We start from the raw sequence: 27,127 nt of genomic DNA on the forward strand, positions 1-27,127 counted from the left end.
ATAAAATACATACCTATTTTACATTGTTCATTTTGATATTTTAAATTTTGGAGTCCAATTCGTTTAAAATATTTTGTTCAGATTCGACTTCGTTAACTTTTAAATTAGATAAATTGTTAACTTAAAAAGGGTTTACAATTACTTATAAACTTTTTTAATCAATGTTTTAACTCTTTATTTCTTTATTATTACATCTAGGCCGAATAAATCAAAGTAAAATGATTTGTGCGTTTATATTTCTTTATTTTGAGCTCCGACTTCGACTACAAGTGATCCAGAGGACTGGATCAAATTGGATTAGTCTTTCTTTTATATGTTTATCATTGTCAGAAGGTTTTAAAAGAAAACACATCAACTCGGAATTTTTACGGTTTTACTATTAAAGATTTTGATATTTTGATACGCTACAAAATCTCCCTAGTCCAAACTCCCTAGTCTTAAACAAATTTATGCTTATGAATCAATGAACATTTTCAAAGACTACATAATATTATTATGTACCAGAATGTTTCGTGTTAAAACGAATTCAGTAATTGTATAGTAGTGACCGCTCGCAATGAAACCTTATGTGAGTTTGAATCGACTTTGTTGGAATTGTGTTTCTAATATTCTAATTGATTGTGAGTTTCGGGTATTCAGGAGGTAATGTGTTATTACATTTAGTTTACTTTTTAGTTCTTTATGAATTGTTAAGAGAAGTTATAGAAAGAAGATAATTCCTTCATACATTTTTGGTGGAGATACAATCTATACTCTATACTAATATTATAAAGAGGAAAAGTTTGTAATTATGTATGTATGTATGTATGGTTTTCACGCATAAACTACTGGACCGATTTCAAAAATTCTTTCACCATTAGAAAGCTGCATCTTCACTGAACAATATAGGCTATATAACATTTTGAAAAAAAAATAGAGATCCTTACCAAAAATGCAATAATGAAACCCAAGGTGTAAAAAATTCCTCAATAAAATTTCTGTCATCGCGTGCGCTGCGGAATCTATGGAAGTGAAGTCCCGTGTCCCCGTAGTGGGGTAGGGGGCAGATGCATTATCCATACATCTGTTTCACTGATCGATTTTTCTTTAGGGACAAGTAGGTGATCAGCCTTCTGTGTCCTGCCAGACCGAGACATTTTTTTTTTTCGTCTCCACCGGGAATCGAACCCAGGATCCCTCGGTTCTACGCTCACGCGTCAACCACTGTACCGAGGAGGCGGTCAAATCTATGGAAGATAGAACAAAAAAATGTTCTACGGTATTATAGAATGGATCAATATCTACAAGAAAGTCCGCGATACCATATGTCCATCTTCAGTAGTTATGTTACTACAACAACTTTTTTACGTTTTCAAAGTAAATAGAAGTGCCGACAGTAATCAAACCATGTTATCCATACACATATATTAATCCTTATCCCATTAAATGATGTTTTATTATAGACTGTTTCAATACCAGCAAAATACTTTTTAAATGAAAAGAATTGGATATTCTATTCAAAAGATATAACGAATTTTTAAAAGTGTCAATCTACAGAAAATAGTAGGTATACTGTTCGAGCAGGCCTTAGTGCGGGACGGGGTAAAGGTGATTTTCATGTGATTAAAAATTAAACCTATGGTCCGATCCGACCTAAAGTAGACTTTTCACTGTCAAGATATCGCTATCTATGCGGGTAAAACCGCAGGGCATTGCTAGTACATTATATTTAGTAAGATAACGTCCCAGAGAAAATATACGATAAAAAGTTGCCATGTTTAATAGCTTATCATTCTTAAGGGCTAGCAGACCGTAGAGATTTTGTTGAAGTTAATTTAGCGAAGCCTTGAGTATTTATGTTTTTAATTGTTATAGTTTGTGATAATATGTTTGATTTTAGAGCTATGTATCAGTAGATTCTAGCTAGTCAGCTTCTTGATTAAATTCTGAATAAAAAATTATGTGAACTTAATATAGGACTTATTCCATTTAGGGCCGATTTTTCAATCGCGAGATAAACAGTCTAATAAGTACCCCTCGAATAGATTTATTCAATTATTTATCTAACTCATTACGGCTCGCCTATTTTTCAATCGTGATTTATTTGATGAATAACTATCTGACCAAATATTTCCATATTGGCAGCACTGCTCTCGGAGTGGCGAAACAAACATATTAAATTAGTCAGGTTAGAGCGGGATAGAGTCAAATCTTGCAATTTGTCAACAACAGTCATTATGACTCACGTCAGGAGTGCACTTGTCTTCTATGATTGTTGATTGTTGTTTTGATTCGAGTAAAGAGTTTGGTTAAATTTGTGTTTCAATTTATATATTTTACAATGGAAACGACATACTTAAAGGCAGCGTTCGGCAAATTTTCAATGGCATGGTCATCAGTACTATCAAAAACATCAATTTCAATATGATTTTAATTGATTATAATTATATAGAAAGAGGTTTAATTGTTAATAATTCTACGCTCTATGTTATGACATACGAAAATATCTCAAATTTGACGCGTCAGTTGTCAACTCAAACGCCTAACAGTCGAATAGCGCGCTATCTGGCCGTTGGAGCGGCAAATAGATTTATTCCTCAAATAACGTAGTTATTCGATAGATACGTCCTATTCGTCTATTGAAAAATTGAATATTTTGTTAACTGAAGAATAAAGTCTATCTAGCTGTTTATCTGGGCATTGAAAAATCGGCCCTAAATTGACAATTTATTGACGTTGTCAGTTGATAACAAATCACAACTCACTATTAGTTCTGATATTTAGGTCGACGGTTGGACAACCGCCAAGTACCAAGACACGGGAATGCATGTGTACATTTTATGAAAGTTTAACAATTGAGTGATAAATTAGGAGCAATGAACACAATATAAAGTTGTTATTAAGTCATCAGTACATTTTTTTTCGTATAATTACAAAATAATGTAACGAATAAAACACTTTTAAAAGTTTGATTATTATTATCGATTCCTTGCCGATTTTTTTCGGTGTACATTTTGAATTTGTGGTAAGTATCTATCTTTGAAAAAATTATATTTAAATACGTTTTATGTTTAAATGAATCTCATATTGAATATTAGATGCCCATAAAACCAAACCAATACAGCAATACCTTCCTTAAATCTTGATTTAAATTTTTATACCAACACAAAGGCAGTGACGTCATAGTGAATATGTATGGAGCATATAAAGGGATATCCTGGAGCTGATTGATTTATCAGAGAATATCTGAAGACACTCAATCTAGGATGTAGATACGCTATTCCTTTGCAGAACAGAGATGTATTGCTTCAATATATATAGGATTATTGAAACGTATGGTACCTAATGAAACTTTGTATGTTGATGAAATCTTGAGAATGATCTATATTTTTTAATAATAAATGTATTTTTGTGCTTTTTATACTTAGGTATAGAGTACTGTGCTACGCGGTAAAAACAAATATATCTTTGGATTATGTGTTATTCTGACACATAAGATATATTGCTGCCAAATATTATCAATATCCGTTCAGTAGTTTTCGCATGAAAAGAGCAACAAACATACATTCATACATACCACAATACATACTCATCCTCACAAAGAATATAATTTATATATTATGAAGTCAGATTCTTAATTTAAAAACAAAATAAATTTTGAAACATCGGAATGAATAATATCCATACTAATATTATAAATGTGAAAGTAACTCTGTCTGTTTGTCTGTTACTCAATCACGCCTAAACTACTGAACCAATTTGCATGAAATTTGGTATGTAGATATTTTGATACCTGAGAAAGGACATAGGCTACCTTTTATTGCGAAATATGTACCATGGGCGAAGCCGGGGCGGACCACTAGTATCCTAATAAAAGATCAGAGGCAAAGAAAAATCATCTCATCTCTAACACACACTTGGTAAACATAACCTAACCCACGATTATTTAAACTAAGACACTATATATTACAGTCATTCCTACTTTCATCTAATCCTAACGCTCTCATTCCGAGGGTCCGCTAAATCTACAAGATAAACGCACTGGAAGGTTTCTTAGTACGTCAGTTGTAGGCATAATCCTCGCGATGAAATATTATCCAACCAATCTCTATTCAAAGATACACATTATTGGAATCATATTTTGGGATGAATAGTTTTATTATTAGTTAGAGAATCTATAATAGATAATAATAGCTTTGCAGCAAATATTAATGTTTTAAAAGTAATGCATTTAGAAATTAGAGAATACATAATATTTTGCTAGTGCCACGGTTCATTATTTATTTCTTCTCTTCTTTGATTGAATGATCACAACTTGAAAAAGAATAATATATAGACCTAAATAAACCATTTTAAATGTCAAGAGAGTTATAAGAAAAAGTTTTTTTTTTTTCAATAAATACCTGTGAAAGCTTTTGAAATCAATAATTGTTGCGATAAGTACCTACCTGTGAAAGCTCAATTTATTGAAAGCAACTGTTATTAAGCATCTCTACATGCTTATCTTAGTTATTTATGTCAACAATTTAATTTAGAAATGAGTTCGCCAATCATTAAATCATAGCTTTACAAAACGAAGTCGCCCAAAACAAATACATTTTTCATAATCAGGTCGAGACAAACATAAACTCATAATGAAAAAGCGTAGAACATTTTTCATGACAAAAGAAGTGCATGCGTCATGCAATCAAATACATTGTAATTTGTAACTGAATCCACGCATTTTGCTTAGGGGAGATAGAATGCGTAATACGTAGATATTTGTTGTATTCCTCTGCTGCTTTTAGTGAGTGTTGTTTATAAGCTATAATATTATTCTTATTCAAGTTGTGAATAATCCAACAGACCATGAGAAATTAACGGATCATTTAAGAACATATAGGCCGGTTGCAGAGCTTCACCGACCATCAGTGCGTACGTCAGTCGCGTTTGTCTTGATGGTCGGTGAAGCTCTGCAACCGGCCAAAGTGTTTTATACATTTCTAGATTTAGCATGAAATAAACTCAGTTAAGTATATGAGTTTATTTCTTATCCCACTAAAGAATTATTCTCTCTTTGACATGTGCCTTAAGGCTGCAGTCTAGCAAAATTGCGTTTTCAACAAGTTATTTGACAATTTTTTCCCGGCTAATGAAATGATAAACTGAATTTTTTTTTCTTGTTTATCAATTAGTGTTATATACGCAATGCGCGTGAATTTTTTCACATTTATAAAGTTACTTTATGTTACCTTAATCAGGCCTTAAAGATAAGTCTCTTTCCCCCAAAGACATTTCGAGCTAAGTTTGTGCACTCACTACGTTGCAACCGATTACAATTTACACAATCTGATCAGCGCATTATTATCCTTATATAGTCGTTATTAAAAACTGCTGAATACAATTGCCGAAAAACTTATGATTTTCTTAATTAGGACGTTATAAATTCATTAAATTTCCCATTTTTTGCCTTACAAAATCGATTGATAAATACTGCTAAAAGTTATTTTTTCCATTAATTTATTCGAGTTGGTTGAAGACCAATGAGTATTAATCCTTTAAAAAATTTTTTTTTTTAATTTTGATAATTCTTTAAATATTAAAAAAATATTTAAAATAATAAGTAAAAATCCTAGCGAATTTCTTTAGTCGCGCTCCTTGGGCCGGAGCGTTCTGACGTGTGCTCTACGCTCGATTTTCCTTCATACCGAAGTGAAAGTTGCTCTACTTCATTAAATTTAATATTTTTGTTAATTGATTATTTTTATCTTAGTTTTGTGCAAATATTCGTATTTTTAAACATTTGATTTCGATATGGAAAATAAACGAAAAAAATACGCGTGTAACTACTAGAAAAAAAAATTATCTTCGAACATAAAGTTAATGAAACCAAATAGATTGCAAAGGTGATTGGCAACAATTTCTTTATTTTACGGGGTGTCAGTAAAGGGATGTATATTTCTTTAAAACTAAAGTACTTAAGCTCATAAATTTTCTTATAATATAATTTTTTTGAAGTTCCAAAAATGTTTATTTTTCGTTTGAGAAATCCGAAATATAATATAAACTTGTATTGAGAACTTGAACTTCCCAAGTTCATCCGGGGAAATCCCCATACGGGGAAAATGATTTGTTTACTCCAAAATTATATGCCGAGGTGTTTTAATTTTTTCTTCTAGTCATTTTCAACGTAGCGGCATGTTGTTTGATTATTAATTTTGTAACTTAAATACAGGATGTTGGTTTTATATTCTGATCTTACAGACGCGCTGACAAATTTAGTCCACCATTTCTAGTTTAGTCTACCAACTCTAAGTACCAATATTAAAACGAATGGATTATCATCACATCATCAAAACTCAGATGTAATGGAAGATCACAATAACATAGAAAATTCAGTGGGGTTGAGAACTAAACAAACAGAAGTAACAGAGACGCGAAGATTAAAAAAAGAGGACGATAACGATAATTCGTTGATGCTTTCCCTTTTCGTATTGTTAGGGTACATCACCAATCTGCAAAAAACAAAACTGATAATTCCCAATTGCTGATTAAAAATGAAAAACAAATAATCGACAACAGTGGTGAAAATTTGCTGATCACAATGAAACATCCTTCAGTGGTAGCAGATTTACTCATTTAAAATGTATCGGTGAACAGCGTAAAGGAGAGGAGGACAGGAAAACATTATGAATGTGGATGGTGGATTGTATACAGGGTGTAATCGATAAGTATGTGCAGGCGATTATGACGTTATTATTGCAGGTATCAAAAAACTTAAAACTGATATCGAAATTACTTTACCTAATGAGCAAAATGACAATAATAACTTTTTAAAAGTATAACGAGAAATATCTAAAAAATTTACTTTATACACTCCCATATCAAAAAGGGAAAATGGGACTAGTAGAAGTTAAATGTCTAATTCCGGCAAAAGACATGAATGCGGAAGATGCGGTTAAAAAAAATTTAATATTTGAAATACAATGCAAAAAATAACACTTTTGTCATAGATAAGAATCATGACTATTTTTTCAAATTCAGGACAACTAAACGTTGCAGAAGCAGAAGTCTGCTTATTTGCTGTTTGGACTGGAGTGAATCATTCGTTAAAAATAGAATATATAAAAAAGTATGTAACGTTCAGGCAAAATAAAATGATGGACCATTATCAAGATTTTACATAAATTGCCTACTGTCAGAATTGATTGATTCGAGACTTCAGCATTCGATGCCCATCAAGGACCCATCCTATATCATTCAAGCGATTGAAAAAAAAGAGATTAATCCAGTGCAACCGATAAAGCATCAGAATGCTAGCAAAAGATTTATTAGGTTTATCAATATTAATCTATATATTATACATAATATAATAAATCTGTAGAAGACGCGAAGACTGACATCCGCGCGGACGGAGTCGCGGGCGGAAGCTAGTCAGTAATAAATATCTTTTGTTTTCATTTGCGTATTTTTCTATTTTATAATTTTTTAACACAAACATTACATTTTTTTTATTAAATACAAAATTTGTTTATCCGTTTTATTAGTTAAACTGAATAACTTTCACTAAGAAACTTAGGTCGAAAAAAATGTATAGAGTTATGCATTTTGTATGGAAAGCTTATTTTTTTTATATTTCGTCCAAATTTCTTTGTAAAAGTTGATCAGTTATATAAACATGAAGTTGAAGATATCAATAGAAAGTATTCGCAAATTTTGTGTACTGATAAAAAAAAATCACCCGGTGTAATTTTCACGAAAATTGTTTCAAATTGTCATTTTTGGTACTTATTACGAATATTAAATTATACGAATGATTTAATTTTTAAAAATTAAGTGGAGCAACTTTCCCTTAGTACATTTGTATTATTTACATATAGGATGACAGGATGCATTTGTTTGCACTACTAGACCAAGCCCTTAAATCATTCCAACATACCAAATCACAGCAAATGACAATAGTGTAGCACATTTATTAAAAAGGCGTAATTGAACACAATTATCCCTTTCAGCCCCTTATAATTTACCACATGGCCGATTAAGAGCCAGTGCGAGTTGAGCCTATTAATTAGACCTAAAGACCTGATTGGTATGCATAGGTCATTAGGTTTGCGCTATTTTCTGATTTTGAAGTAGTTTAAAATAGTATTTGTAATGAAGACTTGATCGAATCAGAGAGAGGAGAATACTTTAATACTTATTTATTTATTTATTTACTCTTTATTGTACAACAGTCTTATAAAATAAAAGTACAACAAAACCATTCAAAATGTACACATGGCGGCCTTATGGCTCTAAGCCATCTCTGCCAGGCAACCTTCAATATAGTTTTTTTAATGAAGACATTCGAGACAATATGAAACTAAGACGTTTGTGATTTTTTGTGTGTTGAACGCGCTAATTCAGGAACTACTGGTCCGATTTGAAAAATTATTTCGGGGTTATATAGACAACTAGCAAACCGGGCGAACTCCGTTTCGCCACCAGAGACACCTTTTCTTTGCTATAAACCTCACAGAGCCCGAGACCTTTCCAACGAATGCAAAACCGTGCAAATCGGTTCGTGCGTTCTGGAGTTATAGCGTCAGGAAGGAAAACCTGACTTATTTTTATATAGTAGATTTATCGAGGAAGGGTATAGGCTATATTATATCATCACCCTAAGACAAACAGGATCAGAGCACTGCGGGTAAAACCGCAGGGCACAGCTAGTAGCTTATACGTACTTTAAATTTTTTTATGTACATAGTATCTAGTGAATGATTGGGAGTACAGTCCAAATAACATGACTAGCATAAAAATATTTGATATTGAAGTATTAAAAAAATACATTCGTTTTTTCACATTCCAATTTGTGTATTACAATTATAACATAGGTATTCCTGAATATTTTATCCATTTCTTTTATGAAAAATACGGAAATATATGTATATTTCAATCATTTATTTAAATAAATAAAAAACTATATAAATGCCAAATATTAAATTAATAAACATATACCCGCGTATAGCAATACCATCATTTTGTACAGTTCGGTTAAAATTTTATGAAATTGTCAAACAATTACCCCGTCCTACACGAGCCGTAATTAATAACATATTTTATGTAATAGGTACATATATAATTTGTTAGTTTCTCATCAATATTAAATACTATACGAGTTGAATTTCAGAAATAACGTTCAGCTAAAATATAATATATTCGTGGAATAAATTAATTATTTTGCATTAATTAACTTGGCCGTGTAAGTGGAAACGTCGGTGATCGAATTTATTCACATTACTACGTTAATTTAAATGGCGAAAACACGTTAATATCTTAATAATTAATCGTAATACGTTTAACGTGTTAGCCAAAAAGTGAAGACTTTATAACGTTTATATAACGTGAACATTTTTGAGGTAATTCAAGTTAATGTTGGAAAGATTAATTTTATAAATATTTATGAAATAATTTGAGATTTTGTTGATTAGAATAGGTACATGATTCAGTGGCACTGTGACGATTTTCAGAATATAATTATTAAATGAGAACATGCGTTTGTAAGGACAAAACTCGAGAACATCTGAATCGATTTTGTTTATTATTTTTTTCCTTGAAGGACGAGAAGGGTTCTCATGGACACAAAACGTAAAAACGTGTAGATATAAAAGAATGTGATTATTTACCTATTAAACATGATTGTGTGGAAAGCCGTTTAACACATAATTGTATACTCATCAATATTCAATGAAAGCCAATATTTATCATATTCACTGAATTGTGGAAATGTAAACAATATTTAGATAAATGATAAACATGATCACGTTTCCGTGAACTAAATTCATCCGAATATTGTTTTGTTGGGGCTTAAGTAATAAATTATACCGTTTGTATGATACTATTTTATCTACTATATTAATATTATAAATGCGAAAGTAACTCTGTCTGTCTGTCTGTCTGTTACGCTTTCTCGCTTAAACCTCTCAACCGATTTTGATGAAATTTGGCACAGACAATCTTTAGACCCTGAGAAAGAACATAGGCTACCTTTTATTGCGAAAAAACACCACGCGGGCGGAAGCTAGTTTGTTATACGCAAAATAAAAGGTGGACCTAATATAGTTAAATAACATATACCTATAGCTGTACAAAGGATTTATTTATTTATATAACATAATATTAATTCTTAGATGATATAATTTACATTGATGCAATCATAAACTCTATTGATTATAAGTTACTATTGTAAAAACAACCAAGATAATTACGTAGTTTGTAAGAAGTTTATATTTTTGTAGATTAGTACCTTTTTTTTTTTTTTTTTTTTATGTCAGAGCAAGCAAAGGGGCAGGTGGGCCACCTGATGGTAAGTGGTCACCACCGCCCATAAACACTTGCAACACTAAGTGTTGCAGGTGCTTTGCCGGCCTTTTAAGGACAAATAAGCTCTTTTCTTGAAGGCCCCAACCTATACCTAATATTAGGTATGATCAGCTGGATCTGGATGCGTATCAAAACTTTTTCTATATTAGGAATAAATTCCTGCACTAAAAAAATTGCATATTATAAGATTTGTCACTTACAACATGTATGACTAGATTTGAATCTCGTCATAAATTTTGTAATTTTCTTCTGCCTACAAAATTGCACATTCTACACTATGTCTATCTAGTCTATGACTCTGTGACACTATTTAATGTATCGATAAGTTGTGATCATAAGACGATTAATTTTGATTAACTGATTGTGTCGGTCACATAAAAGCAATGTGCCGCAGTCTAAAGCCGCAGTAGATACAAGTTGGACGTTTGATGTACGGGTAATAATTGAATGGCTTATTAAGCTATGACTCACATTAAGATAGAAAATCCCCTTTTGATGGGCTTTAGAACCCATAGACAGAACATAAAGATAGATGTAGTAGAGAGATTGTTATAAAAGGGTTGTTGAAATAAAAGAGGCCGTTCGTATGAGTAAGATGTTACTCGTTGATATTATAGTATACTAGCTGTGCAGCGTGGTTTCATCCGCGGATGAACTTAGGGACAAAATCAAGTATTTATATAGCTCATGTGTTATTTGATGTATAAGCTACATAACTATCTAGTTTAATTCAAATCCGTCCAGTAGTATATTTTGTAAAAGCGATCATTTCATCAAGGCTTTCCTTAATAAAATCTCATCTTCTGTAGTAATCACAGTGCAGAGGTATGGGATTTTCACGCAGGACACATTGAGTTTGAGTTCAGTCTTCATTTTATCCTACAAGTACTACGTGTAGTGTCACAAATAGTTTCTAGCAATTGTAGGTAAATTAATTATGTCCATGGATACGTGCCTGCTCCATTGAGATTTACTCGTAATTTAGATTATTGATGCTAAGCGCGTTAGGAAATCAATTACTTGACATTGCAAAATTGTGATTTTGTTTATTTGCCAATGCCTGGATTTGGTTTCAAATAGCGAAAGTTTCCTATGTGTTTACATTTGGTGTTATACAGTATGATGATGATGTCAATTAAAATTTGGATCAGATTATGAAAGAAGCATCAAAATATGAAATACTAGCTGTGCTCCGCGGTTTCACCCGCATTGCTCCGCTCCTGTTGGTCTTAGTGTGATGATAAATAGCATTGCTCAATAAATGGGCTATATGACACCGAAATAATTTGTCAAATCGGACCAGTAGTTCCTGAGATTAGCGCGTTCAATCAAAGAAACAACTCTTCAGCTTTATAATATTAGTATAGATATATTTCCTAATTACTTAAATAGAAAAAATATTGATTATGTAGCTAAGGATCAATGTTATCATTATATTAAATTAGGCAAGTTCTGCTCTATCTGTCAATAGAGAAAATATAATAAAACTGATTTAAACTATGAAATACGAGGTATAACTATAGTAGTTGTATACTACAGAAGGGTCACAGGATTTCACCCTTAAAAGTGAATAAATCCAGGCAACATAATACAACAAGATTGCCGTCAAAGTCGCGCCATAAGTGAAACAGAACCTTAATAGCCCTTGACAATTGTCTAACAAGCTCAAAGAACGTATAAAGTTACGTAGACCACAATTTTAATACCTTTATAGTGGGTTTTTGCTTCGTCGCAGAGGTGTGGCGGAGACGTAGCTATTAGTCAGTGCTCTTATATCTTATGACTTTGTCAAATAGAGCGCGATTTTAACGCGCGCGCAAGCCTGCTACGGCTACCACGCTATGACGTCCCGATGTATTGCTACGACGCCGCGTTGTATTATGCTACGCGCCTATGGTTTTTTTCAAATAGAACGCGTACTGAGCGCGCGTCAAAGCGAATTGTAGCTTAGATTGCAGCGTAAAAATGTATTATTTATTCACAATAAATAATACATTTTTTACGCCACAATTCGGCATCATAGCACAGAGTCAGGTTAGCGCGACGCGTGCGATCTACGCATTCTATCTGACGAAGCCTTAATAGTCGCTGTTGACTGCACAATTATACACACAGACACAATTATAACTCAGTGTGTAAGATGTTAAAAGAACTTGCACGACAAAGTAATTATGGTGGGTGACAATTATAGTGCGAGTTTGTTCGTATTTTGTTAAGTATGCATGTTTATGTGTGTAGATATATAATAGATGCATGTGTGTGTGACTTTGTGCTTATGTGGACTTTTTGGCTGTTGAATATTGAGAAATGGAAATGGCATTGGTTATATTGCCGTGATTTGTTGGCTTGATTTGTTCGTGATCTGAACCTTGGTGTTAGATTTTAAACGGAAGTAGAAAGTACATTTTATCCACTCGGTGAAGAGTAATATCAATTGCCTCTAATATTAATTAGGTGTACTTATATTATTCTAACAATTGACTATTCATTTTGATTAATTTCGGGCCCCTCTATATTAAAACATTATAATTCACTACGCTCCTTTAAAACGTTTACGTACATAATATTCAAGCACAGTTTTAACAAAGCATTCTCTCATTAAAATTAATTCGTTCTTACTCTTATTAGTTTTCTTAAAAAATTCTCATTTCGCGTGTTTCAGACGTGTATTGTTCATATGAGATTTTTAAGGCTTAGGTGAAAAACGAATTCATTTCTCGCGTATAAAATAACTAAAAAGCATAAAGACATTTTGTGAAACAATAGCGTTAAAATAGGGACAAAACTGCGCTTATACTTTGCTGTTTTTCTATTTTAATCTCATTTTGAAGTGTTTGAAAAAATTGAACTTTGAACTCTAATACCTAATATATGAATTAATATATTAGATATATGAGAAACTAGAGGTCCGCCCCGGCTTCGCCCGTGGTACATATTTCGCAATAAAAGGTAGCCTATGTCCTTTCTCGGGTATCAAAATATCTCCATACCAAATTTCATGCAAATTGGTTCAGTAGTTAAGGCGTGATTGAGTAACAGACAGACAGACAGAGTTACTTTCGCATTTATAATATTAGTATGGATTCACGTCTGTAACACTATATTTTTAACTCAGGGATGGCTGTACCTATAAATTTGAATGATTTTCGAAACATATTTTGCCTCTTGGCTTAGAATAATAAATATTAAAGATTTTAAAACTTACTACAAAAAGCTCTGCTCGTGGCGAGCGGCTAATAATTATATAAAATCCACTCAAATGTTAGTGTAACACGAAGGTATCCATACCATTACAACTACAATAATACTTCTAGTAGATTTCCAGTAGGATAAGGTAAATAACACCGAAAATGTATTTTCCTTTTTTTATCAAGATCCGTTTTTTTATCAGTATTAGCAGTTTTATTCAAGTGGACATTACATACATTAAGTAAAAATAAATATTTTTATGTGACAGTGAAAAAAACTGTGTAAAAACGAGAATCTCCTTCGTAAATATTAAAATAACTCCAAAAACAATTCGAAGAAACAGTATTACTAATCTTTTATTTATTATATTAACAAGTCAAGCGTAGAATGAACAGGTATCTTCTAGGGAAGCGCGTGCCGTCTTGGACCACATCTCACATCAGGCGATTGTGGTCAGCAATAAAAAATAAAGTAAATGAATCGATTTTACGATACGTCTACTTACTTCTTTTTATACAATTTATGGAGAGATATGAAGTAAAAATGATACTTCATCAATACATTATACTAATTGATTATTCAATAACTCAGAGACTGTAATTGGTCCCCGTTCGAACCCATCTTTAAAAAAATCATTTATAACGTTTCCCGTAATGAGCGAACAAAAAGTTATGTCGGACGTAATAACATTTCAGTCAATTTCACGCCCCTCGATGCTTGATACCAATCAGAATAACTTGATAATAGCTTATTCAATAATTAATAATTAGCATTCGCGATTTATCAGTTCATAAATCAGCAGAACAGAATTTTCATTTGCATTCATTTACATATTGTATTTGTAAAACGCAACATGATTATTTTTGCGATAGGTTGTTTGATTTAAGGAAACATAATACCTTTTCATTTTATTTAAACTGTCCTATATTGATTCGGATCTGTATTGTAACATTAGTTTGAATTAAATTTCTTGACTTATCCGAACCTTTACTCCCCTCATCATACGTGCAAGTGAAACGAACATTACTTTATAATCACAGAAAACTTTACAACTCATTAAAAACTCAAATCTTGCCTGACACATTCAATCCATTATTCGTCGTCAGCCATTGGACGTCCACTGTTGGACATAGGCCTCCCCCAAAGACTTCCAGAACGGCCGATCACCAGCGGCCTGCATCCAGCGGCTCGCCGCCACCTTGATCAGGTCGTCTGTCCATCTTGTTTGAGGCCGTCCTACGCTGCGTCGTCCTGTACGTGGTCTCCATTCGAGAACCTTTCTGCCCCAACGGCTATCGGTTCTACGGGCTATGTGCCCAGCCCAGCTCCACTTCAACTTGCTAATCCGGTGGGCTATGTCGGTGACTTGAGTTCTTTTGCTGTGGGATCTCCTCATTTCATTCAATCCATACTTTGATAATATTATAATATTTAAAAAGCTCAAAATTTAAAGCGTAAAGCGCTAATTACAATATCTTTACATCAGTATGATAGCTATTGTTTTACAAGGCGGAATTGGCCCGGTCACGCGCGAAGCACGCACCGGAGTGACGAAATTTGTCACGTACGATTCCGGTGAAAAAAACTCCCTACTTATTGCTTTACCTTCCGTTTGTATTTGAGACGATTTTTCGATTTAATATAGGTTTTTTGAGATGATTTGCGAAAAATATGGATGTATGTAAAGGAAGTTATAATTTGATACTTTTTTCGGTTTAATTTACGTATGTGTTTGGGATGATTTGCAAGGAAATATGGTTTTATATTATAAGAAAATGATGTAGGTATTATTCGAGTCAATTATTATTGAAGGGGAAGGTGGCCTTCGCTATAATTTTCATGAGTTGTTATGCGAACTTTGTGAATAAATAATTAGTTCCTATAGCCCTTACAACACCGGAATCTTTATAGGTAGGTATAGTTTTAATAAATAAAAAAATGACGTGTGGCACTCAGGGACTGCCGGGGTAAAGCTATTGCATAGCATGCCTTCAAGCCACACCTCCGAGCCCGTCGGAGTGGGGAGCGTGAGGTTTCTTCGTTACGGAATTTCTCGATTCGGTCCCCGCGCTCAAGGCCCGCGATAGAAGCTATGCAATAGCTTAATTATAAAGAGCAGTATGAGCAAAACATCTATAAGGAAAAGTCATTGGCAAATTAATACCTACCTACATAACTAATCAACAAACTGAATGAAAACACAAAAATCTAACCGTCTACTTAGTACTTAATATTTCGTAGTAAAAGTAATAAAAAAAAATAATTTGGAAAATCCAAAAATGCACGCCTCATAATTTTTTTTTAATAAATATTTATTAATTATTATTTTTGTTTATTTAATAACAATTAAACCACATCGAATCAGACCCTGAAAAATGAAAGGGTTCTATTCCTGAGCATACTCAAGCGTAAGAGAAAAAAAAGACTCGATTAGTAAAGTATTTCGGTCGCTATCGTGTTAACAAGAAAAAGGATCCGCACATACAGACACACGGACGTCCAAGACAGAACTTTTTTAAACTGTTTTTTAACTAGTTTAAATAACAAAAATGACATCAAAAATATCATGAACGTTAAAAATAGTGTTTTTTCTTAATATGTGTGTGTATGTATTATCTTACAAGTGCAATGTATGATACATAAAGACATTTTAAGTTTGAAAAATCAGATGTTTTGCGCGAAGTGACAGTAGTACCCACCTCAACGCTTCGCTTATGAGGCGTGCAATATATGTTTAAACACGAAATAAAATTAATAACTAGCTTTTATTATACCCATACCCTATTTATTAAGGTACATACAACTAACCTATATTTCACACATTAAATCCATACTAATATTATAAATGCGAAAGTAACTCTGTCTGTCTGTCTGTTACTCAATCACGCCTAAACTACTGAACCAATTTTCATGAAACTTGGTATGGAGATATTTTGATACCCGAGAAAGGACATAGGCTACTTTTTATCCCGGAAAAATGACGCAATTCCGGAAATCCTACGGGAACGGGAGCTATACGGGTTTTTCTTTGCAATTTGACTGCGCGGGCGAAGCCGCGGGTGGAAACCTAGTAACATATAATACAAAAATGCCCAAAGGTCCATAATAAGTGATTTAATAGCCATTAACGAGATCGATATCGCGAGACGCTGATTAATCGACAATAAAGTGTTATTAAGACGGTCAAATTGCTTGGTAAAGTTTTGGCAGTTAATTTTATATTGAATGACGCATACAACGTTTTATTATAAACTAGCTTTCCGCCCGCGGCTTCGTCCGCGCAGTCAAAGAAAAACCCGCATAGTTCCCGTTCCCGTGGGATTTCCGGGATAAAACCTATCCTATGTTCCGGGGTAAAAAGTAGCCTATGTCCTTTCTCGGGTACCAAAATATCTCTATACCAAATTTCATGCAAATTGGTTCAGTAGTTTAGGCGTGATTGAGTAACAGACAGACAGACAGAGTTACTTTCGCATTTATAATATTAGTATGGATTTTTAGATTCGACTGTTTCAATTGATTTGCCTGTTATTTTATATAATAGCTTAGCTTTTCGCCCGCAGCTTCACCCGTTGGAGGAAAGTCCACATAGTTTCAGATTTTCAGGGTAAAATCATCATCAGCCCATATTTGTTTCCACTACTGGAACACGGGCCTCTTAGGAGGGGATTAAAACTATTCTAAGTGATAATCCAAGTCAACCTCTATGTGTGAGCCAAATTTTATGAATATCGGTTCAGCAGTTTTTGCGTGAAGGAATTACAAATAAATAAACATACAAATGAATTTGGATAAGATTTTTCAGATGTGATGAAATCATTTTTCAGGACTCTACAATTAAAATTAATCTAAATTCTAAACGGTCCAGCTAGACTAGACGTATGCGCTAACAATTACTTTAGCTCTAAGGAGTTGAGTATTTTTATAGTAAACTAGCGGTCCGCCCCGGCTTCGCCCGTGGTACATGTTTACGTTTTCTCTACATAAGAACCATCCTCGTACTTCAAGGAATATAATAAAAAAAGAATTATCGAAATCGGTTCAGCCGTTCTCGAGTTATGCGCTTACCAACACATTTTGCGATTCATTTTTATATATAAGATTGCTTAATTTCATTACTAAAATAATAAAAATTCTGTTTAGCAGATAATAACAAACCACTGTTACCGTTAAATATTATTTAACTTCAATAATAATCTACACTTATGTTTTAAAGAAGCGGATATTTCTTCTCTTAATTTGTTGATTTAATTCGAAACTTATTTCCCCGATTTTAAAAACGTAAAAGTTGTAGTCACTATTAAAATAAGAACAAAATACCTACCACTAACATTTCAACGTAATCTCCATACATTCCGCTCGTATGCACCATACATATTGATCTCTCCATTCTATTATTGTTTCCTCAAGACAGTCCAATGCATACACAAGTCTAGGATGTATGCATATACATACATTCAAACTGTCAATAGTAGGCGGTAAAGTGTGAATGTTCGTTAGGAAAGTTAGAGAGACCATGATGTTTGAAAGCAGTATTATTTCCAATGTGGGAAAGAGATGGCGCTAGATGATCTGTATATGTCTGTCCTTTGTCCATACTGGAATTAATACTGCTTTAAGATATCATGGTTGAACTGAATTGACCTTGTTTCCAAGTCTCAATACTTTTATAATGATATAGGAGATAGTTTTGTCGAATTTGTTTTGTAGCGGCTTTGCGTTGCAAATTTTGGGTAAAACAATGTTAAATTGGTCAGCGATAGATGATTTTATACTAACTAGGTACACTCGTTGTATATGATAATATTAATTAAGCCTTCCTTAATAGTGGACTATTAAACACAAAAAACTAGGAATTGAGTTAGTGCATTCAAACAAACAAACTCTTCGGCTTTATTTTATTAGCGTTAATATTCATCTATTTTTCCGATAGCTTTTGAAAACATTTATCTTTTTACCACAATTAGTAGCGGTTAGGCAAATTTTAACCTCATTAAAATATCCGTGTAGATCAACAGGAAAAACTGTCGCTATAGCAATAAATTGACTCCTAGTATAATAATTATTACACATAATATTTATACAAAGAGTACCAGAAAATGGTCAATATAACTACTTAGTTCTTGAATAAAAATAATAAATTATTATATTTAATGTTTGTTTCAGGTAAAGCAGCCACAAAATATAAGCTTAATAAAGGTAAACATATTATCCAGCATAACAAGCACGAGCTGATATGAAAATTAATAATAATTAGGAGCTAACTGGAAGAAATATAAACAATATAAAAAAAACTATTTTTTTTTGCTTTAATGTAGCTTACATTTTTTTTTTCTTTAAATTATTTAAAATATTTCTTAGCATGTTAATGATAAAGTTCTAAAAGTTGAAAACCTATTTCAATTACTGGTATCATATTAACAGTTACCCTAATAAAAGAAAGTCCTATACTTTTCACACAAACAAACTGCTAAATACGACCAAATTAGCATAAACAATAACCCCAGATGTAATGACCACAGGCTGAAACTATTCGAAACAGTTACCTTCTGAAAACTTCCTCTGAACATGCAAGCCTTTTTGCGATATAACAAATTGCATATACCAGGCTATAATAACTGCAAAATAGGCAGTGGGAAATTTATACCGCTGCAGTGTAATAGGGAGGTTCGTAAGTTACGGCCACGAATTTAAAACTATTTCACTGGTAAATACAGTTCAGTATGACGGTTCAGTGCCATTACATAAATTGACAGTTTTGTCAGGGAAACATTATTTTATATTAGTTTTCATTCTTGGTATTTAAATTCAATTACTGACCCGATTTTTCGCTTATATCAGGTGGGTTTTGTAGCAGTATTATTATTTATTACCAGCGTGAGAAAGAGATGGTGCTAGACTACTTACATATCGTTGTCATTTTTCCACACTGGGATTAATACTGCTTTAAGACGTCGTGATAACCACCTAGGTATTCTCTGTTTCAATAGGGTAGATATTTTATTATTTCCAAGAATGATGAAAATTACAGAAAGACAAACTATCAAATTTATTGCAACAAATATAGATTTATATGTCAATTAGTTAGAATATTATACTACACGTTTATTTAAAATAACACAACGATAAAACTGATTACACAAGTTATCAGAGACGATAACCTTAGCAGCTACTACGAACTGTTTTGAGTCTTTAATGTTTATGTTGGACTGGAGTCATAATATTAATAATATTATAATGTAAAAATTAGTATAGAATTTCGAATTTTTTTATATTAAATGCTGTTCATAAAAAAAACATAATATTATAAATATCTATGATTAGCTAAGTCCAAAAAATTGCGGGAATATTATTTTCTATTATTAAGACTATTGTATAGTTATTGATTATTTTAATAAGACATTTGCCAGGGAAAGGAAATTAAAAAATATCTTTATATTGTGTATCGTTTATTTGAAAAATAGGTTATACATTTCACGGCAGTCATTTCATTGCGAATACTTAAATAATCTAATTTCTTAAAATATAAACAGGAAAAATATTTACAAAAGACAAGAATTATAATGATCAAATTATCTGAATACAATAATAATCATTGTCATTGTGTTTAGATAATATGAATGTATTTAATAACAGATAAATTAAATTAACTATTTATTTCATTGAGAACTGAAGGTCCTTATATTGGCTTATAATTATTATATGTGCGGATCGGTGGATAAACTTTGGCCCCTACTAAAAATAATTATCATTTAATAAAATTTATATCTTTCATAGCCTTTACATTACTTTACATAAGGAAGGAAGAAACAAAATACAAATGTCTTTATATGTCGATAATACATATACGGGGCAGTATCTTATTATATTCTAAAGATTAAATTTAAACAGCAATAAACATAGACATCCACCATGGTGGTTTGGTTAACCAAGATTTCAATTTCGCTCTATCTGGCACAATACCAGCGTCTTTTTTAGGTTCCGGCATTCTCGAATATTCCATTAATGTAACGCAATTCACTTTAGATTTAAGTCGGTGGTTGTTTGTGACTATTTCTACTTCACATTCCATACCATTTGGATCGGGCGGTGGGCCTTTCACACTAAGCGGGTCTTTCAGCTGTGATGTTACTACGCATGTTGAATTTGTTATTTTCGTTTCTTTAGTTTGTGTTGTGCTTGGTGTGGTTGTGTTTGTTACTGTTGTGTCGGTTTTTGGTGTAGTTATATTGGCCACTGACTGGATTGTTGTGTTTGGTACAGCGGTGGGTGTTGTTGTTTCAGTTGAATCGGTATTTGATACAGATATAGTCGCATTAGTAGAAGGTGTTGATGAAACAGTGCTATTACTAGATAATGAAACATTAGTTGCTGGAGTGGAGGTTTCTGTTGTTGATGAAATGTTTTGTGATAAACTAGATGGTGTAGTTATGTTAACCGCTGGAGAAATTGTGGTGCTATTAACTGGTGGGGTTACTGTTGATGTAATATTTTCCTTAACACTTGTTTGATTGTCAGATAAGGCAGTAACAATTGGTATAACAGATAATTTTGCAACAGATTCAGTTGTAGATGATACAGCAGTCATATTTTGAGTCGGACTATTGGTTGTAGAAGGTGTTGCACCCTCAGTTATAACAGTAGTAGAATTGTGACAAACCACGCTCTCTACTTGACTTGATTCTTTAGATACTTTTTTACTTCCTTCTGTGAATGTGGATACGATTTCACATGGGATTTTTAGTTCTTCAATTTTATTATGTTCTTTTACTCTCAATAAACAATGTGCTTCGTCTCTAGGTTGTGCATTAGAAGGACGATAACCGGAGTTACTATTGTATCTGTGCCTGTAGTAGTCGTCATAATAATAATGGTCATGGTAATGGCTATGAGAACGCCCTAAATTGTATAATGTAAGCCCTGTTAGTAAGTCATTATAGCGACTTCCTGAATTTCTGTACTCTGTTACATAAATGTGTTGAGGTGATGAGAAATAAGTGGGTGTATGGTAGTTACTGCCATATGATCCATATGAATTGCCGTATGAAGTGTGCGTGTTTGGCCTGTACCCTGAATTAGTATTGTAAGTGTTGCTGGGAGTATAGCTATAGTCAGGTTTATGATATGTATTCGATGGTGGATTATAGCTATTGCTACCGTAATGTGATGGATATCTACTACCGGAACCAGATCCTGATAAGCCTGTGGAAGCTGGATAGCTGCTTCCAGAACCAGATCCTGATAGACCTGTAGATGCCGGGTATCTACTTCCAGAACTGGTTCCCGATAAGCCTGTAGATGCTGGATATCTGCTACCAGAAGAGGATCCCGATAGCCATGAGTTTGTTGGATAGCTGCTTCCAGAACCAGATCCAGATAATCCCGTTGATGCTGGATATTTACTTCCCGAGCTTGATCCCGATAGACCTATAGAAGCTGGATATCTACTTCCAGAACTAGACCCAGATAGACCGGTTGACGCTGGATATCTGCTTCCAGAGCCAGATCCAGATAAGCCTGTTGATGCTGGGTATTTGCTGGCGGAGCTTGATGATGATCCACTTGACCATGGGTATTTTGGGGAATCTGACAGAGAAAATAAAAAATATTTTTTTTGTTTAATACTACATGTATTAAGGACCAAATTCAGGAATATAAAATGCGTTTTGTAATTAGTATAGAAAATAATGAGGGAAAGAAGGAAAGAAAGAAAGAGAAAGAAATTATATTTATTTTTCTCCATAAAATAGAACACACACTAAAAAATAACACGGTTGTAACAAATAGTTGACAAAAAACATGAATAAATAAATAATTAAACATAAAAAGTGGAACTAGGTATATGAGGTATGAGTATATGGTATGAGCCTACGCTGCAACACAGTTGCAATACTGATTTTTAATAGCTCTCTGTAACGATTGGAGCAGCACTAGGTTTACAGTTTTAAATAAGTACACTGGATTAATAAAAACTTTACATAATATTATACTTCATTATAATATTACATACTACTTGTTCATAAGATATATAACATGCAATAAATAATACGAGGTGTTTTATACGGCATATATTACAGGTTACATTTATTTGAAACTAGCGGTCCGCCCCGGCTTCGCCCGTGGTACATATTTACGTTTTCTCTACATAAAAACCATCCTCGTACTTCAAGGAATATAATAAAAAAAGAATTATCGAAATCGGTTCAGCCGTTCTCGAGTTATGCGCTTACCAACACATTTTGCGATTCATTTTTATATATAACCTCCTAAGGACCAATGGCCTCATATAAGTACATAAACACCATCACCATTACAACCCAAAGCACCAAAAAGTTTTAACTAAATTACCAACCACCGTCCTCATCCGATGACAAAATCGAAAATTCGAAATATCTTAAAAAATACCGCGCTTTTCTGCCTATGATCACTGTGTAACGCGATTGGCTGAATTGAACTATTAGGTTTGGTAGGTAAATGGGTTATCCAATCACAGAATTTTAAAATACTTTAGTTCAAGTTTTTAAAATGGCTGGTCAACGTAACAGAGGTAAGTTAAATCGTTAATTATCATACTAATCTCTCACTTGATTTTCATTTGGTATTGAAAAATAAATAGTAAAAACAGTACAGGAACGTATTTTAATTAAATTTAACGAAACAATTCATATTGTATTTTTTAAATTCACGGATAATTTTTATGTGATCATGTGAGAACATTGGTCGTTACTTACAACATCATTTTCATTTTTTTTGTACTCAGTTGAAGACATTGGTAGTCAATGACTATAAAACATTTAATTAGTTAATAATTTATTTTGTTGTTTTACAGTAATTTTGAGTATAATTGTCCTGTTTTATGATTATAATTTATTTAAACTGTCAACAGGAATTACTATTGCAATCAAAATAAACAGTTATCTTCCTTATTTTTTCAGTTATTCGTGACGATAATATCATCGATTTCCTAGCCGACTGACGGAGATTTTATTCCTAGTGATGAAGACTTAGGAGACCCACCATTTGTTTCCAAATCGATTTTTAGTTAGCTCATTGATATTTCAAGTTCCTAATATTGTACTTCCAATGTTTTTATTTCTTTTTTTAACATATGTTCAGATAGTTTAGATATTTTATTACCTAATATGTAGTAAACTTACACATTTAGAATTTAAGAAAAACTGTTTTTAATTCTTTTGTATACTTTTTAGAGGTTATTGTATGATCTCATATGTTATAACATAAGTAAATAAAAAAATCTACAAGTAAAACCTAATTTTAATAAAAAAAATTTTGGATTCACTTAGGTCTGATGTGATCACATGGGAACAAAATAAATCGAGTTTTTTTTTTTCAGAAATGTATTCTATAAGCTATATTTTACACAAATAAAAAATCCCACAAGTAAATTTTAACTCTAACAATAAAAAAAACAAAAAAATACCATTGGGTGGCAGGTCTGTTGTATTTTTATGTACTCAGGTGAGAACAATGGGTGGTAATGCAGAATAGGATTTTTTTAGCTTGGTCCTTAGGAGGATAAGAAGATGTAACTTGTATAGCTTTTATCAGAATAATATTAACTCAAATGAACTTTTTCACTGTAACTGTACAGTGAAAAAGTTCAGTAGATTTTAATTTGCAGAACTGCTTTTTGCATCTTATACAGGGTGTAATCGTTAAGTGTGCACAGGCGATTATTCTGTAACTATTGCAGATATCAAAAAACTTTAAACTGATATCGAAAGTACTTAACCTAATGAGTAAAATGGCCATAATAAATTTTTGAAAATAAAACGAGAAATATCCAAAAATGTTACATTAAACGCTCCCATACATTTTACTTCCCATACATTTTGTATTCATAGCAGATTATCGAAGTGACGTCCTCATTGTGCAATACAATGAGGAGCTCTATTTGCAGTTTCGAAATGAACTTCCCTTCAAATTTGCGAAGTAATTTAAGCAGAAAACCAAAAAAAGAAAGAAAAAGCTAAAATCTTTCATATTAAATGTACTAGGTTGATCCAAAAGTAATGATAATTGGGTATTTCCTGTGTACAAAATATAAAATAAATGTTTTTTGCTTGCTCATGTACTCACTAAGTTATCACAAAAAAATCATATCAACAGGCCACGTTTCCAAGTATTTACATTAATTTGAATGTGAACCGTGCGTGCCAGAATTTTTGCCGACAAAAAGAAGAAACAACAATTTGACATTTAGAGGGTGAATTTCTAAATTCTTAATGAGATCAGGATAATTTTTTGGCACGAGTTGTGACCATGGACGTTACCCGGGTTCACCATGTTTATGCTGAAACTAAGAAACAATTAATGGCCTGGATGCGAGCTTCCAAAGTGACGATGAAGAAATTCAAAGTGAAAATTAGTGGGATAGATTAAAGCGGCAGTTTTTTGGGGCGCCGAAGGAATAATTTTGGTGGAATATTTTAAGAAGGTAGCCACTATGTTGGGCTCTTACTACACAGACCATATTAAAAGATTGCGGTAGGTTAGTAAGGAAAAGAGACATGGCAAACTGCAGGCTTGAATGTTGTTTCACCAAGACCACGCACCAGATCACAAAGCGTCAGTTGCAATGGCTGCCATTCAAAAATCGGCATTCCAAATGCTTGAACACCCACCCTGTTTGTTAGATCTAGCTCCTAGTTATTTCTATCTCTTTCCTCGGCACAAAAACACCGTCTTAGCAAAAAATTTTAAGACGATAGCGAAGAGATGGCCGCTTTGAGGGGTTTTTACGGATGAAGTCAAAGTTTTTTTTTCTAAGTTTTGGAAAAAAAATATCGAAGTATATTATCTAGTTAGAAGACTATCCTAGCGAAATATTTTAACTGTAATGACCTGGTTTAATATTGATTATAATTACTTTTGGATCAACTCATGTACATGGGATAGTCATATCTCATACTAAATGTATGGGAGGGTTTCAAGTGAATTTTTTAGATATTTCTCGTTTTATTTTTAAAAATTTATTATGGCCATTTTACTCATTGGGTTAAGTACTTTCAATATCAGTTTAAAGTTTTTTGATATCTGTAATAGTTACGGAATAATCGCCTGTGCACACTTAACGATTACACCCTGTATATATACAATTTTACATCCCGTTTATTTTGATGCCAGATATAAGTTAGTAAATTGTTATTGTTATATGTATCATTATATACGTTTTATCTTTTTATATTAATAAAACCAGATTCAAATAAGTTATTAGAATCGAAATTAAGGCGGTTGATGCTTTAGTTTTAGTTGATGAGGAGTAAACGATAGTAGATTTAAATATTTTGTTATGATTGAAACCTGAAAATGGAGATGACGAAGAATAAAATGTACCTCGTCCGGATAATCCCGACGAAGAAGAAGGATAGCTATGAGAGGTTGATCCCCATCCAGATAATCCTGATACTGATGATGGATAGCTGTGCTTACTGCTGGAGCCTGACAATCCAGATGATGACGATGGGTAAGAGTGGCTTGAACTTGAACTAGAACTTGATGGACTTCTTGATCCCCAGCTCCATCCCGAACTCGAACCAGAACGGGACGAACCAGACGAGGATGATTTTCCAGAACTCGACCCCCATCCCCATCCCGAAGATCCCGAGGATCTGCTTGAACTGCTCGATCCCCATCCCCTCGAACCTGAGCTCGAGCGAGAACTACTACGGCTACTTCCCCATTTCCCGTTCACCGCACTTAGCGTCACACACAAGAACAAGAGGCACAACAGATATCTGTTGGCCATTTTAAACGTTGGTTATAATGTAGTACACAGTACACACGATTGACCACTTTCGCGCCCGTTCTCGCACTGAACGGGTTTTTAAACAAGAAACTGCTATATCGTTTGTAATGACGTCAGCCAATTATTCTCCGAACATCAGAGCGATAGACGGGCCAGTAATGAGGTAAACATCGTATTATCATAGGGAAGTCCAGACGTATCAATTTTGTAGCAGATTGTATTTGTTTCACTTCATTTGATTTTCGTGATTAATAAAGTATCCAATGATATTCAAGATAGCTCGGCTGATTGAAGAAATAACAGTTTTATTTTGAAGAATAAAATGAGGTGCCCCGATTCCAATAGCCATTTTATTATCTGCTATGTCAGTGAGTAAATGGGTGACCTTTCACGTTGCGATATGAATTAAACTGAATACAAAATGATTATAATATAAAACGAAAAAAAATAAACACAAACGTTTTGATTGTATTATATTAATGGCTATATCACAGACGTTCCTAAAAAGATGTTACTGTAAAAAATACGAATACGTTTATTAACGTCGGTGATGAAGTAACAAAATCAGAATGATATCTAAAATCGAGTATTGTTTTAGGACAAGTGGTTTAATATCTGAATCTGCAGTCGGAAATATTATATGTGATAAGTTTTTAATAATCCGTTTGCTCATTTGAATGTCGTTAGCTTAATCGTTTTATCGTTTACATTATGTCATTAATGTTATTTATCATCGACTACTTTTTATTCAAATGTTAGGTTACAGTTAACTGTGTAAATTTTTATATATTACGTGAAATGTTCATGTTTATGTGTTTTTCTATACTAATATTATAAAGAGGAAAA

General features: G+C 32.9%; 1 protein-coding gene across 1 annotated transcript; it reads right to left on the reverse strand.

The window, feature by feature from the left end:
• Positions 1–20,380: 20,380 nt before the first annotated feature.
• Positions 20,381–26,367, reverse strand: LOC149910102 (uncharacterized). The gene is made up of 2 exons (XM_090110597.1): positions 25,870–26,367; positions 20,381–22,098 (listed from the first exon to the last, which is right to left on the reverse strand). The coding sequence occupies exons 1-2, from the start codon at positions 26,279–26,281 to the stop codon at positions 20,396–20,398; spliced, it is 2,115 nt and encodes a 704-aa protein (XP_089966723.1). The 5' UTR covers positions 26,282–26,367; the 3' UTR covers positions 20,381–20,395.
• Between the last annotated feature and the right edge of the window lie 760 nt (positions 26,368–27,127).

Source organism: Colias eurytheme, chromosome 2 (assembly GCF_061535395.1).
Source record: "Colias eurytheme isolate Ceu_HAF_F1 chromosome 2, ilColEury1 Martin Lab GWU primary, whole genome shotgun sequence".
NCBI classification, from domain to species: domain Eukaryota; kingdom Metazoa; phylum Arthropoda; class Insecta; order Lepidoptera; family Pieridae; genus Colias; species Colias eurytheme.